General features: G+C 34.9%; 2 protein-coding genes across 2 annotated transcripts; one reads left to right on the top strand and one right to left on the bottom strand.

The window, feature by feature from the left end:
• Positions 1-624: 624 nt before the first annotated feature.
• On the top strand, positions 625-4,726 carry LOC132167942 (F-box/kelch-repeat protein At3g23880). The gene is made up of 3 exons (XM_059578991.2): positions 625-1,784; positions 2,626-2,762; positions 4,580-4,726. Exons 1-3 carry the CDS (start codon positions 677-679, stop codon positions 4,589-4,591), a joined length of 1,257 nt encoding a protein of 418 aa, XP_059434974.2. The 5' UTR covers positions 625-676; the 3' UTR covers positions 4,592-4,726.
• Positions 4,727-6,293: 1,567 nt separating this feature from the next.
• Positions 6,294-13,110, bottom strand: WRKY12 (WRKY family transcription factor). Its single transcript, XM_059577855.2, has 4 exons — positions 12,588-13,110; positions 12,324-12,397; positions 11,723-11,884; positions 6,294-6,571 (listed from the first exon to the last, which is right to left on the bottom strand). Exons 1-4 carry the CDS (start codon positions 12,870-12,872, stop codon positions 6,409-6,411), a joined length of 684 nt encoding a protein of 227 aa, XP_059433838.1. The 5' UTR covers positions 12,873-13,110; the 3' UTR covers positions 6,294-6,408.
• Between the last annotated feature and the right edge of the window lie 2,540 nt (positions 13,111-15,650).

Here is a 15,650-nt window from a genome sequence, read left to right as displayed (position 1 = left end):
TGGCAAATACGATATTTAAAAAATATAACCATTGAAAAATATAATTATTATAAAATACAACCGTTTCAAAAATATTATAGTTACAAAAATAATTATTTGAAAAATAATAATCGTTGAAAAATTATTGTGCTAAACGAATTACTATTGAAAAAATAAAGATAGAATCACTAAAAAGTAAAAAAAATAATATTTAAATGATATAGATAAAAATATAGCTAATCGGACGTAGAAGGTCTTTAAAAATTAATTAGCTAAACTAGATAAATTGGATTTTGAGGAGCCATTTTGCATAAAAAAATTGGCTCTTCCATTGAGAATGCTCTTAAGTAAATTAGATAAAGTGAGTTTTGATGAGTTATTTTACATAAAAATATGATTCCTCTATTTAAAAATGCTCTCGCTTTCTTATGAATAGATATTTCTTAAAGATATATATATATATATATATATATATATATATATTAAAGTTGGTGTCCACTCATTAGAAGAGGCGGGACCGGGGTGGACCGGGTGGTGCGACCATCCCATACCTAGCAGGACAACTTTTTAAATTTTTACCATTCATTAAGGTCAAAATGGTCTTTTAAAAGGGGTAAAAGGGACTTACTCATATAGCTTATTTTCAGCCTATTGTTTTAAGCATTTTGCGCAGATCGAGCAGCGGTTCCCTGGAAGAATGGCGACCTATCTGCCTGAGGAAATGGTGGTGAAGATATTGTCGTTGCTGCCTCCAAAATCTCTGATCCGATTCAAGTGTGTCTCCAAAAGATGGCATGCTCTCATAGGAAACCCTGATTTCCTCTCCAAAAACCTCCTCAATCACTCCATTCTCACCCAAAACCCTTGTGATCCTCGCCGTCTTACCCTCTTCATCGCCACAGACATATCCGACCCCCGCAAGCTAATACACTCTTTCCGCTCTTACGACTCACTCAGCTGCGCGTCTCAAACCCCTCTGAATCTCCCACCAGTGCCGCCAAGCTTTAACGTCGTCGCTTCTTGTAATGGCCTCCTCTGTCTCTGGGACGTAATTCGAAGCGACCTCTATCTCTGGAATCCCGCCACGTCATCAGAACTTAAGGCTCTCCCGGCCGTGCCTTCTCGCGGTCGCGGCGAACCTAGACCCGCTAGATATGATCCGGGGTTCTATAATGTAGGGTTCGGTTTCGACTCTGTATCCAACGACTTCAAGGCGGTCGCGCTTGTAGACGAAGATGACGACGGATGGTTGGAAGCAGAAATGTACAGCCTAAAATCTGGTTGTTGGAGACCGCTTGATATGAGCGTGAACTTTCAGTTACCTCTCGTTTCGCAGAGCGCAGCATTGGATGGGGTTTTTCTATGGTATGACGACGGAGACGGGGAGTATATGGACCAGAGAATAGTTGCTTTCGACTTCAGCGAGGAGGAGTTCGAAATGATGATGTTTCCTGATGCTAGCTTTCTTTGTGATTACTACTATCAATACACGCGGACTCTCACGAAGTTGAAGGGATCTCTTGCTATGGTAGTTTTTCTTCAAGAGGTGGAATTTATGTATTTGGATGTATGGGTTATGCTTGAATTTGGTGTTAGTGAGTCGTGGACTAGACTTCTTGGCATTGAACTCCCATTGCATTTGGAAAGGCCATTGGGGTTTTGGAAGAACGGGGAGTTGTTCATGCAGGATATTGAGGGGCAGGTGGTATTGTATGATCTTTTGGCAGACACAGAGACGAATCTTCAGTTTGAAGGGTATCGGAGAACGATAAAAGTTGTAGACTGCAATTTTGTTCAGTTTGAAGGTATGGCTCCATGCCCTTGGCTAGTTTAATTCATGTTTCTGTCCTTTTTTTTTTTTTTTTTTGCTTAATAAGAATGTTTGGTCCTAAATTTGGCTGCTTGTGTTACATTATTATGTAAATTTGCTTTTTTGAGATCCATTTTGTTGAGTGAAGATGGTTTGATACGGATCAATTAACATTATTTTCACATATAAAATTAGGTAGGAGATACTAGAGCCACTTTGATAAACCCAGCAGTCACCCTCTTCTCCTCCCCTGCATTAGATATGCACACACACGCCATACTCTCCCTGTCAAACCCCAAGGCACCAGCATACCACATCCGGCCCTGATATGACCCATCATTATTGGAAAACGGCAAAATCATGCAGGAAAAATAAAATGCATGTGGTTGAATCATCAATTGACCTTGTTGTGATTGATTTGAGATTAAGAATTCAAATAATTACCACTTCGTCTAGCTGTTTGACAAATTGACTGAAAGAGTAGTTGATTGCTTTTAGACTTTTATTGGGTAAAAAGAGTGATATATTTCAGCGATGCAGCCCAATTCCAAGAGACCCAGGATTTTAATTGCCACCCATTTTGTTTTTGACATTAATGATAGGCTCAGCAACTTGCCCCAAGATGTTCTTCACTTTCTTGTGCGGCGTGATTGGTTAACGTTTACTTAATGGGTTGCTCATGTTTTTGACTATATTCTAAACAACCACAATCGAGACAATGGTTTTTGGAGCTTGTCCGAATGGACAGCCTTGATGTATTAACATGTTTTATATTGACTTAGTAGCTTGATGAGTGTTATAGTTGTCCAAACCATTTACATGCAATATGGTTATAGGAATGGAGAGTGGTGTCATACCTACCCCGTCATGTTCATCTTGTTCATCTCGGTTGCATTACACCACCGACTGCAACAACCATAAAGATTGCAGGAGAAAACAACAGGAGATAGACAGGAAATTGGAAGAGAAAGAGGTATTACTACCATCTCTCGTAATTATCATTTTTCGTTGAGTTTTGATGATAATGGGATTGTAGTGTGCATTGGGTGTTGAGATTAATTTTGACTTGATTATGAGGGAAAGCATCTATGGTTGAATTAAGCTGATTGCCTGTGTATTGTGAATTTTTTTACGGATAGACAATAAATCATGAGTGAAATTCCAGATATTTGAGGCTTGACATATCTACTGTCAAAAGTCTCTACCTTTTATATTTCCTACTTTGGGTAAAATGATGATCTGATTACAGTGGCTCCTTTTCCATGGATCAAAGTCACTAGAAATGACTTCAAACCACAAATTAGAGATCCGGCGCCAAATGGTCTGGATTTTGAGTTTGTTATGAATGTTGTTATATCTGAAACGAATAGCTATGTATTATATTCAACAGTTTATATGAGCTTGAGCCTTTGTTTGTTGATTATTGGAACCGTGAGTGTTTACATAAGGCTTGGTACGTGGGGCCTCTTTGCCTGATTGAGTCACCAAAGGTTCCACCAGAACCCCACAGTAAGCCCACATGGGTGCAGTGGCTTGACAAGAAGCGTGAGCAGGGGAACTCAGTTCTGTACGTAGCCTTTGGTTCTCAGGTGGAGATTTCGCCTGCACAACTCAAAGAAATAGTAACTGGGTTGGAAGAATCCAAAGTGAATTTCTTGTGGGTGATAAGAAAGAGTGAATCAGAGCTTTCAGAGGTTTTTGAAAGGAGAGTGAAAGAGGAATTGTAGAGAGAGACTAGGTTGACCAAAGGGAGATTTCGATGCATAAGTGTGTATATGCAGGGGTTTCTAAGCCACTGTGGGTGGAATACTGTTTTGGAGAATGAAATTATATTCTTCATTGTCTTCCTCTTCTTTGTAGTCCTGGAATAAGAGAAAAACTATCGATTTGTTAATTATTTATTTACAGAAGTGATGAAATAACGTGCATTGAATGGGAGCTTAATAATGAGACTTTTCTTTTAGACTTGTAATTGGGGATGCATGAAAGCTTATGATCATGCAGCTTTATGTCTTTCCTTTTTTTGTTTTATTATTATTATTATTATTATTATTATTATTCAATGGTGATATCATTGCCTTGTATCATAGTCTTGGCTTTTGGAAGTCAAAAACATGCTTTGGTTGTTTAGTCTTTAGTAGGAATTGAGTTGTTTGCATATCTTTGGTGTTCTGGGATATTTTTTGACTAGCTTTTATTTCTTTTTTATCCATCAAACTACGTTTTCTCCCTTCTTGGCATTGTTCGGCAGTTCCCTTGCTGTCTAGAAGTACTGGATTTGTCATATTTGGACAATAAATCATGATGAAAGAATATCATATTCATTCATTGACCTTTGCCCACATTTTTGGGGTTACTGGGGGGGGGTAAAATGAGGTTGTAGATGGTTGTATACATAAACCTAATACAACTATTTTGTAATTCATAGAAAGCAAATAAAACAAGATCTACAAGTCTCTGCTTTGCTGCTGATATGGTTGTCATTTTTCTTAACCTTACCAAGTAATGGGCTGGTTACTTTTTTTAGATTTCCTCCAACTTGATTAGTCTCCTTTTTTATTTGTTGCTTAAGTTGTCGGTGCTGTTGTCTCTCTTTGAAACTACTCTGGTTTACACCAGTTTGTTCCTTGATCTTGTTGGATTGACCCCAGAGTGCCATTTATTTACTTTCCAGTAACCAATATATCCTTGTTATTAAAGCAGAATTAACAATTCACAACAGGTTTACCTTTGTTTAATTTAATTACGTTTCTTGTTCCTTATTTTTATTATTGGTTGTCGTTGTACCAGGTTGATGACTGACTTGAAAGATTGATGGATGAAAAAGCAGAGGACTTGTAAAGAATGGAATGCATCTTTTGTTGCAATGAATTTTGTTGTAATGAATTTAGAGTTTTGAACTAAAAATTGTGTTTAAAGAACTTCTGTTGTAATGATTACTATTTTTATTTGGTTGGAACACATGTTTTGGTAATGGTTATGCATGGTGCCTTGCCGATGTGCCATAATCAGTACAAATTATAGCAATTGCCCAAAAAAAAAAAAAAAAACCCCTCTTTTAGGGGCCTTTTACAAATTAAGAGCCTTAGCTAGGCGGTGGCCCAACTGCCTAAAGTCGACATTTAGAACTTGGTATGGCTATTCTTCCAAAAAAAAAAAAAAAAAAGAACTTGGTATGGCTATCGCGAGTTTTTGGTCATGTCATTCGGGTTGGCTAATGCACTAGAGGTCGTCGATACATAAGAACTTATTGATGATTGTTTTCTTACTATTTGGACTTTAACCTCAATAATGTTGATTATTTTAAGAAGAAAAGTCCTTGGTTTTTTACCAAAGTGTGATTTTTATTTTTTATTTTTTTTTGTATTTGTTTTTCTTCAAAATTATAAATATTGAGAAAAAAAAAAAGAATTGAGATTATGTTTGAATGGTTTAAAGAATATAAAATAAAATTATAAATAAAAAATTATTACAAAAAGATAAATAAAAATAAAAATAATAAAAAATTTTGGGTTGTTTTAAACCACCCCTAGGGGTGGTCGGGCCACCCTAAAAGATTACTTGGGGGTGGCCGATCCACTCCCAAAACTAATTGGAGATGGCAAAGCCACCCCCGAAAACCGCTTGGGGGTTGCTCGGCCACCCCATTAGTTTTGGAGGTGCCTGATCCACTCCTTACATTTTTATTAATGATATATTTTAGTTGGATTGAAAAATTTTGAGTTGAATTGAAAAAAAGTAGGCGTCAAATCTACACAAGTTGAGTTGAGTAATGTCATCCAAATAAGCCCTCGAAAGCTGTTTGGTAATGTAAAGAAAAAAGTTTGACTTTTTAAGAAGAAATGAGAAAAAGAGCGAGAGGATTTTGCCAAACAAAGCTTAACTTAATTTATACTTTAAGCGGATGCCACTAGTTCGAATACTCCTTCTCCTCTTATGCGGACATATTAAAAAAAAAAGAGGCAACAGTAGTGAAAAGCTTTGCTAGACAGAATATTGATTCTAGACGATATGCATGATGAATTGATGATGAAGATTAATTAGTGTTGACCGGTTCGTGCATGGATAATATGCCACACATATGCTTGGCTTTAACACATGCATTCTCCCACCAAAACGGTACACTTTCATGTACTGATCAGTTCTCCAATAATTTGGGCAGGCTTCCGCAGATATTACACATTTCTTTGTAAATCTTCACTCTCAAGCGCTTATTCCTTTTAACGTGACCGTGAAAATCATCGTTGAATATTATATATACTTTTATCTAATGATAATTTTCACTATCATGATAATGAGTTAATTATTAGCTGAATGCTTGAGACTATGCGTAGCACGCACTCTTCGTAAAAAGCTGCTATACTTCGATATTTACAGTTCTCAGTCGTGAAGAAGCGTTACAAGTATATACACATATATAAATATGTTGAGATTTTGTTTTTTTGTTTTTTTTTTTTAAAGTTGATATAAAAACTTGAACAATAATAAATAAATATGTTGAGAATCACTGAAAATCATATTGACAAAATAGGTAGTAGTGTCACAAGGTGATCATGCATTATCTGAGTGAGGGTGAGGGTGATCATCAGGGCATGGCATGCATGCATGCATGCATGGCATCAGAAAGATGTAAAGCATTCATGTTCAGATGAATTGGAGTCGTCGCATGGAGAGTGGTTGTGTCTTCCTTCATACGTTGTTATCACCATTCGACAATCCTCCGACAACCGTTCAACTCTCTTCTTCACCCGACAGTTGTTGTGGGTACATCGGTAATAACTTCTGCAATCAATTCAATGCAAAAACAATAAACAAAAAAAAATAAAATCTTTAATTTTCTTTTTAATCCCGATTTCCAATAATCCGAAACAGCAAAATTACTTGAAATAATGCATGAAAATAACGAAAAAAAAAGCATCTTAATGAAATTGTAAATATATTTTGTTCCTAGAATATATAATAAACATACTTATATTATAATTTGCAATATAACTATTTATTGAGCAAACAAAAATAAACATAACAACTAGAATAATGATATATCATTTACATATTTCTGATTACATTTTTAGGTAAACCCTAAGATCCAACTAGTCATCATCTCTATCCAAGATGTGTATTATATTTCCTAGTTAACCAAAAAGAATAAATTATGGCCTTTCTTCATTCTCTAAACTTTCTTATTGATCACCAAATTAAGTAAGAGATCATCGCCACTTTGTTATAACTAAATAATTAGGGTTAAGAGGTTAATTACATTTACTCCTTCTAATTACCATTTTTTTTTCCCAATGTCCCTCGTCATTGTTTTAATTTTTGCAATGTCCCTCAATCTACCATTAGAGTTGCAATGTCTCCCTTCCGTGACCCAAAATGACAAAAATACCTCCAATCTACCATTGGAGTTGCAATGTTCTCCTTTCGCAACCCAAAATGACAAAAATACTCTCCACAAGATAATTACTTACATTTTTTTTTTTTTTTTTTTTTTTTTTTTTTAATCTTAAAGGAATATATTTTTATCATTTTGAGTCACATAAGGGTGACATTGCAACCCCAATGGCAGATTGAGAAGAGTATTGCAAAAATTGAAACATTAGGAAAGTATTGCAAAAATGATATATGGTAGTTAAAGGAAGGTAAATGTAGTTTTTCCAAAGTTTTCGCTCATAATTTTGATTTCACAAACTCTGGCACTATTGTAGTTCTTAGTAGACAATTCAGAATAATCACTTAACAAATATAGATTCTCAATTCAACACCAAGTCAAAAGTCTTAGTATTCTGAACTTATTTAGAATATAGGCAGTAAACTTCTTGGGTCTAGAAGTTGAATTTAGGTGACCAGGACACCACTTTTTTTCAACTTGACTCTATTTGAGATTATTTTCAGAGGCTTCTCGGGGAATCAGAGTGATCTCATCCTATTGACATGGAGGTTCTTGAGGGGGCTCTTCCTCAAAATTCCTCCTACACAATATGAAGATTTGGCTTAATCATCTTTGGACTATTCTTTGTAACATTTTTAAGAAGCAGCATGCAATGAGCTAGCTTTTATTAGTAGTAAGAGGAATATTGGAGACTATCCTTATGTCTTAAAAACTTATGAGAAACTATCATAGAGATAAAGGTCCCCCAGGTGTGCCTTGAAGGTTGATGCAATGAATGCTTAAGATTTTGTAAATTGGGATTTTGTCTGTGCATTTTTAAGGTTTGTTGGAGTCCTTGAGGTTATGGTACGGTGGATTGAAGAGCGTATAAGTAACACCCCACCTGGCCTAAATGATATGATATTGTCCGTTTTGAGCATATTTCATATAAACACATTATCTTTTTTACATCCAGACATTGTGGAACGTCATAGTATCACTACTCCTATATTCTCTATTTACATTAATAGTGAGGTCAAGGGCTTTTTTCTCTATGAGTAGACATCTTAGACAAGGTGACCTTTTGTTGCCTTATCTGTTTTTGGTGATGGAGGCTTTCTCAGGGCTTATGGAGAGTAGGATTAAGAGGGACTAATTTTGTTTCTTTTGGAGATTCCTTAAGGTGAAAAATATTCAATCTATATTTTGCTGATGACATTCTTAGTTGCTATAGTCAAGAAGTGTTTGAATCAGTTTAGGGATATGTTAGGGTTGTCTAGTAACCCTAATAAGAACTGTTTGTTTACTTGTGGAGTTGTAGAACGTTTTAACAATCAATTGTTGGGTAGTTTGGGGGGTTAGAAAGGTAAGCTCCCCATAAGGTATTTGGGGCCTGGTTCCTTTTATTTCTTTTAAATTGCAGAAAGCTGATTGTGTGGTGTGGCTGAGAGGATTGCTTCCAAGGCTAAGATCGAGCTGGGCTCTCTTATGGAGGGAGACTTTAGTTGATTACTTCATTTATTTTTTCCATGCAAGTTTATTGGTCTTCTCTTTTTATACTTAATTCCTAAAGGTGTCATTATCCAAGTGGAGCAGATTCTTAGGTCTTTCTTATGGAAGGGAGGTAAGCTTAATAAAGTTCGGAAGATGATTCTCTTCATTTCAAATGAAAATGGAGAATATCCAATTAATGTTTTTTAGAGGGGTAAAATTGTCATTTTAATTTTTTGGACAATTTTATCATTCTAAAATACACTAACTGGATACTATCTATTTCATTTTAAATGCAATCTTTTAGTTTTTCTTCCTTGTAACTACTTGTTAGTGTCGACCCCCTCTGGCTTTTGGTCGTCTAGTTTTGTAGGGTTGTCAGTGCATTCTTTTTGTTCTCAGTATTTTTAATAAGTTCTTACTTATCACAAAAAAAAAAAGGGTGTAGTTTTCCCTTAATTGAAATAGGGGGTAAATTGTGGAGTACGTCAAGTTTGAACTCAAGATCTTTGTTCTAATAGCACGTTAAATAATCATTTATCATGAATTAAAACTTAAGTTGATAAAAAATAGTATTTAAGTAATATTGTATACCAATTTCTTAAGTGTGGATACCAATTTGTTATTTTACAAGTTTACTTTCATGCTTTGTAGACCATTAGTTTTGCTCGTTTGTAAGGGGAAGATAAGCTTATCCCTACTTGAACCTAAGAAAAAAAGAGAAATACTACTATATTAGGGATACTAACTCTTTTACTAACATAGGCTTACTAAACTAATGTGTAGCTTATTTATTGGTACTCGTTACATTTCTTTTAATTAGTTGTTTTGTTTTTCTCCAATAAATGAGCTACACATCAGTTTATTAAATCTCTATTAGTAAAAGAGTTAATACTCCTAGTATTTTTCAAGAAAAAACACACTATTTTCATGTCCAACTATTGCGAGGCCAGACGCATTGTTCATCATTTTCCCGTATGTTGTTGTAGTAAAAGTGTTGGGTTCTTGTTAAGTTCCTTCATATATATATAATAATATATATATACTATCTCCACCATTGGTCATAATTTTTATTTTACAAAATGTGTTCTATATATTGATGACATGATATACATGATAATAGTTCTATATATACATATTGGGAAAGTTATTTTATGTTCTCTAGCTAGCTAATTCCTAATATAAACCTTAATTCGTTTTAGCTTTATTATATTTTAGTAACTCGATAGTAATATTAATGCAGTAAATCACTAATCACTTAAGAAACTCATATATATATATATATATAGAGAGAGAGAGAGAGAGAGAGAGAGAGAGAGAGCAAGCAAACATTATTTTCTAAGCATGCATTTTCTATAGATCAATAGTAAATTGATGTTGACTTGGTTTTGGACTTCTAACAATTGTGTTTAGAAGATTCTGGTAAGCTCATCATTTCCTTTTGCACCAAACTACTAATTTTACATGCTTGATTCAAAACTCTGTAGAACGTTTTAACATGAATCCAAACACAATAGCAGTTGAGGATGGTGATCAACATTATTGCTACAAGGACCATGATCTGGGGTTCAAATAGCCAAAACAGATCAAAAGAACCAACAACCAATGCAATGGAACAATTAAACCATCCTAATGGCTTTAGCTTATTTTGCTATTTTTGTCAAATTATCATCAGTCCCAAAAATTTAAGCTTAAGAAAAAAATTAAAGCATTAATTAAATTCATTGTAGCATTTGAGATAAGTGATGCTTTAACGATTTCAATGCAATATTTCGCTAATGGTGGAGAAGATTACAAGAAGATGGCTTTGGAAACTCTCAAACACTAATGGGGGTGTAAAAAGGGACTCTTTCTAACCCTAAACCAACAGTAAGACTCTTATAAATGGGTTCAACTACAAATGAAATAAGCCAAAAGTTTAAGGGGTGAAAATTTCTATATAATGGAGGCATTCAAGACACACCATTAATTCAATATTAATGCCCACAAGGGTCCTTCACCTTAGGCTTAATATTTTGTTTAAGGAACCATTCCTAAGATGAAAATACGTACATGTTGGAAATTTAGAAAATGCATGTTATGTTGTGGAGCGAATTCTAATTAAAATGCGAAGGCATTAAGAATGTTAAAATAACTAGAGAATACAATTCGACCAATACAAGAAAACCCAGATCAATTTTAACAAAGAAAATGAAAATCATTTTCCAGTTTCCAGCTGGTCCTATTTATGCAGCTTGAACATCATGAGCTAGATGGTTCTGGAAAATTGTCTTGTCTGCTATAATTTAATCAAGACATAAGTGTCAAAAAATATGACCAATCCTCTCTTTTTGTTTTGTTTTATTTTATTGTTTTGCTGTTTGGTTTTTGTTTTGTTGCATGGGAAAGGAAGCCTCACGCGGGAGTCTTCTTCCACTATTCTCTTTTGCTTAATCAATACTGAGAGCAAATGTCAGGAGTCATGCTTCCAAGTACTTCTCTACTCATTTCGTTTCTACCTTTTTTATTGGAATAAATTACTGGTGGCCATCGAAGGTGTAATGATTAGACTACTTCTGATAAAAGACATGGAGACATGCAATGCAGTATGCTATTACTATAATACCCATGCACGGGTTTGTTAAATTATCACTTATTTCAAAATTTAAGCTAATAAAAAAAATAAAAATTATCAGTTATCTTAAAAAATTTAAGCTTATAAAAAGGGTAGTAATGGGATAAATAGTAAATATCATTCACAAATTTGGTATAACAATGAAAGATTTTTCATATGGCATCGATCCAGCAAATCTAGAATATATCTTCTAAGTTAATGTCATGGCTTTTTACCATGCCATCCACATTATATTGTAATTGAGAAGCATCTTTATTTTGCATGTATATTGGGTTTATACTTCATTATGAAAGCATGTTAATTAATTAAGTGAAAAAGGTCATTTTTTTAAAAACTTAATTTCTATGAATATATATGTTGGTTCAACCAAACAATCTCCTAGGACAAAATACCAAAATGTTTCATATATATGTAGATAAATTTAATGTTAAATGAAAGCAAAGGATCAAAGAAAGAGTACCTTGGATGAAGGCTATTCTTGACTACTTTCTGGCCATATTTCCTCCATTTGTAACCATCATCAAGGACATCAACATCACTCCTTGTTTGGAAGCAGAATCTTGGCTCTCTAAGCTTCCTTCTCACCTTCACCTTGCTCTTATCTGAGTTTGAGCTCCTCCACCTCCCAAAATGTAAAAATCTCTCAAATTTAGAGGAGAGCTTGTAATATATTGGAAGAGCAAAAGTAGATCCTCCACTCATGAACTTGAGGATTTTGGTATCAATGTGTATCAAGACTTTTATGTGAAGAAGGAGAGAGAGAGAGAGAGAGAGAAATGAATTGACATGGTGTGCAAAAAGCATGCTGCAAAGAAACACAAGCAATCTCTCTTCCATATTTGGCTAGATCTCCTTAGATTCTTTTTTATTTTTTGTTTTGATGAATTATCTCCTTAGATTCTGTTCAAGAGTTTGAACTATATATATATAATTTCTTTCACTTGCCTTATACGTGCCTTGCATGTTTGTTATTTGGGTTTGCTATTGAAGAGAGAGAGAGAGAGAGAGAGAGAGATAGAAGCCATGTAATGAAAAAGAAAATGGTGTTGGGAGAAAGATACCATGAATTGTTGCCATCGCTAGCATTACCGGTACAGTTTTCTTCATTGACAGCCTTGGGATCCATTGTTCCGACCTAAATTTTTCCATAAAAGAATTAGAATACAAAAAGAATTAGATAAAAAGAAAAGAAAAAAAAAACAGAAGCATGGAATAAACGAAACTTTCATTAAAGAACAACAACATAAGATTAAGAATCTTGTTAATTTTGTTTCACTAAGGTTTTGTCAAACAGTATATATATATATATATGTACTCTAAACCACCTGGTCATTGTTCCAAGAAGATCTAGTAACAAGGTCGTTATGGCTGAACCCCATGGTGGTGGGATTTGTGTTGGACGCGGAACCGGTGGTGGCGGAGGCGGTGGTGGTGGTGGTGCCGCCGCTGAGTGGCGGTTGAGACATCTGAGAAGACTGTGAGGGAGCCAAGAAGCTTAGAACCTGGTTATCTTCAAATTGTACAAATCCCATCTCGTGGATCGCTTGTGGAGTATTTGAGAAAGAAACTTGCAGCTCGTAATTTGGAGCTCCCCTTTCTTCTTGATCCATTGTTTTCTTCCTCTCTCTCTCTCTCTCTCTCGTTAATGGATTTGGTGCATGTAAGTCCGTACAACCAGTTGGTGGTAGTAAAGGTCTTTAATTTTGTGCTTCAAACACGGTGTAATTTTGGTCAACTGGTAAACGCTAAATGGAATGTTTCTTGGAAAAAAATATTCCTTCCCATCTTCTTAAGGTTGTCTACAGGGTCTACACAACACTGCACATTCTCCTCTCTCTCTCTCTCTCTCTCTCTCTCTAGAGTTCTAACAATTCCTCAAGGGAATGTGTTTGGTATATACTAGCACTTGAAGGACAAGGAGGACACTTGAATTTTTTATTTTATTGGTATTGAATGAGTGTTTTTCTTTTTCTTGTGAGTATTGAAGAAGTTGTTGGCAATAGTACGTATTAATTTCTATTTATTAATTTATTAGGTGTGAGCCTCACAAATTTATAGAATATTATTGTGAAAATATTAACGAACTTTAAATATAAACCTACTACGTACGCAAAATGGAATAATTTTTTTTTTTAGATAAATAATTATTTTCCTTCTCATTGGTTCTCTCCTGTTCAACTCTTGCAAATCCACTACCGAGTCCCACAAATCAAATGGTGAATTTGCAAGAATTGGATTTTAACTTCTAAGAATTTTGGCACTACTTACGCCTCCATTAGGATTAGGGTGTATGCAGACTTAATGGGTACTATAAATTCTTTCGAGACATGAATTTTTAAGTATATGATTTTTACGTATACTTTTAAAATATGCTTAATGAAACATGTAGCCATGTGAGAATTGTTAATGTAATAATGAAGTAATTAAATCTATTTTTTCCTATAAGTTTAAACTTTTGAGATAACTGTGATTTTCATAGTACTATTAGAGCCAAAGGTCTTGTGATTGAACATTGACTTCTCGTCAAATCACATCCCATTTTAAATTAAATATTTCACGTCTTGGATCTCACCTACTGAAAAAGAGTTTGAACACACACATGAGTGAGAGTGTTAAAGTAACGATTAAGTAATTAAATTTACCTTTTCTTATAAGTTTAAGCTTTTGGAATAACCGATAATTTTCAAGAATCACATAACTTAAAGAATATATACTACTTGAATAAATTGGAGAAAAGTTTGTCCTTTCCATGATGAACTTTTTGTTGCATGTGTAGACAATTTTCGTGTCCTTTTCCTCTTCCTCTTCTAGATCCACTGGAATTGCGAAGATTTACATGGCAAAAGCATTAGATTTTTCTACTAATGCACGTGTGCTTATCTTTGCCAGATGTATTAGATCCAATGGGAGTGTATTTATGGAAATAGATATAGGTAAATATTCTGCAAAAAGTCACTTCTGCCCGCCAACAACGCCACCATGCATCAATGACTTTTGTCTCGCGCGTTCCCTGTCACAAGGATTCACCGCCGCTCCAAGCCAAAATGTAGTTTTCATGAATTGATATATATGGATGTGCGAGGGTATTTAAAGGAGGTGTTAAAGAATAATATGCGTCTAATTGCATGGACAAATAAACCAAGCCGCCGCCCCCCCCCCCCCCCCCCCCCAAAAAAAAGAAGTCAAGGAATTGAGACAAAGGGTGGTTTCCACCACCCTTATTTTGATATTTGAGGTGGTGGCTAAAGGTTCATTGCCCCGGTGATTCGCCCTAAGCCCAATCCAACCAAATGAGGGTGGTTTTGACCACTCTCATTTGGTCATTTTGAGATGACCGAATCACTCTCACAAGTCATAGGGTGGTTTGCTATCTTTAGTTCAGCCAAATGGGAAAGTCAAACCACTTCCAAATTAACCATTTGGCAGTGGTCTTAGCCACCTTAATTTGGCCATTTGAGAGTGACCGAACCACCCCTAAGCCGATCATAGGAGATGGCATTTTGAGGAGTTCAGGTGATAAAAAAGTCACGTACGTGTAACATACATTATTGACATTCCGTCCAAAAAAAGGAAAAAAGTTAACACTTCGACTAACTTGCCAAAGTTTGTAAGTATATTGTGGAGATTGATTGTCACTTTTTAAACATTGGAAACTCGCGTTGACAAAAATAATTACTGAGCTAGGCAGATCATCAAACGTTTAATTTGTTGGCTTCTTTATTCATGTCTGTTGGGGTTAATTATATATGATCCATTTAAACTAAATTTCTAGTAAATATGCAGCAAGGGTAATGGTATAATGAGCTTTAGCAATAAAACGAGGAAGTTGACTGAAGAAATTTGAATAAACAAAAGAACTTCAATGTGATCAAATCAACTGGTACCCTTGAAGTTTTTGAGATTATACATTCTAATATATACAGTCAATATTAAGCATAAAATTACATGACTCTGAGCCTTTCTTAGGTCATGTTAAATCGTGCAAATGAAGCAAAACATTTATTTTAAATAATAAAATTAGCGTACCAAACAACCAAAATCATCATTCTCCATCAACTCTTTATTTCACAGGGTCTATTAATGGTATGCATGTTCCAAGTTCCTTGCTTAGTATAGACTCAACAGGAACATAAACCTGATACATAGGCAATTAACTGTACTTAATTCCGTCTTAGGAATTAATTAAGCAGTGTCAAATAATAAAGTGACAAGGTTGTCCTGTGCTTTTTGTTGTACTCTTTTTCTTTCATTGAGAGCATGATTTTCTCATTCTATTAAGCAACCACCATTAAAATGAAGTTGTTTCAGGCCATGTGGGAAATAGCTAAAACCACTACTATATCTTTAAGAAAGATTCTTGAGCCCCCACTTGGAGAAGTTTTGCTTCT

The sequence above is a fragment of the Corylus avellana genome, chromosome 2 (genome assembly GCF_965113065.1).
Source record: "Corylus avellana chromosome 2, dhCorAvel1.hap1.2, whole genome shotgun sequence".
Taxonomy (NCBI): domain Eukaryota; kingdom Viridiplantae; phylum Streptophyta; class Magnoliopsida; order Fagales; family Betulaceae; genus Corylus; species Corylus avellana.
Note: the sequence above shows the minus strand (reverse complement) of the source record. Positions and strands in the feature narration are given on the sequence as shown.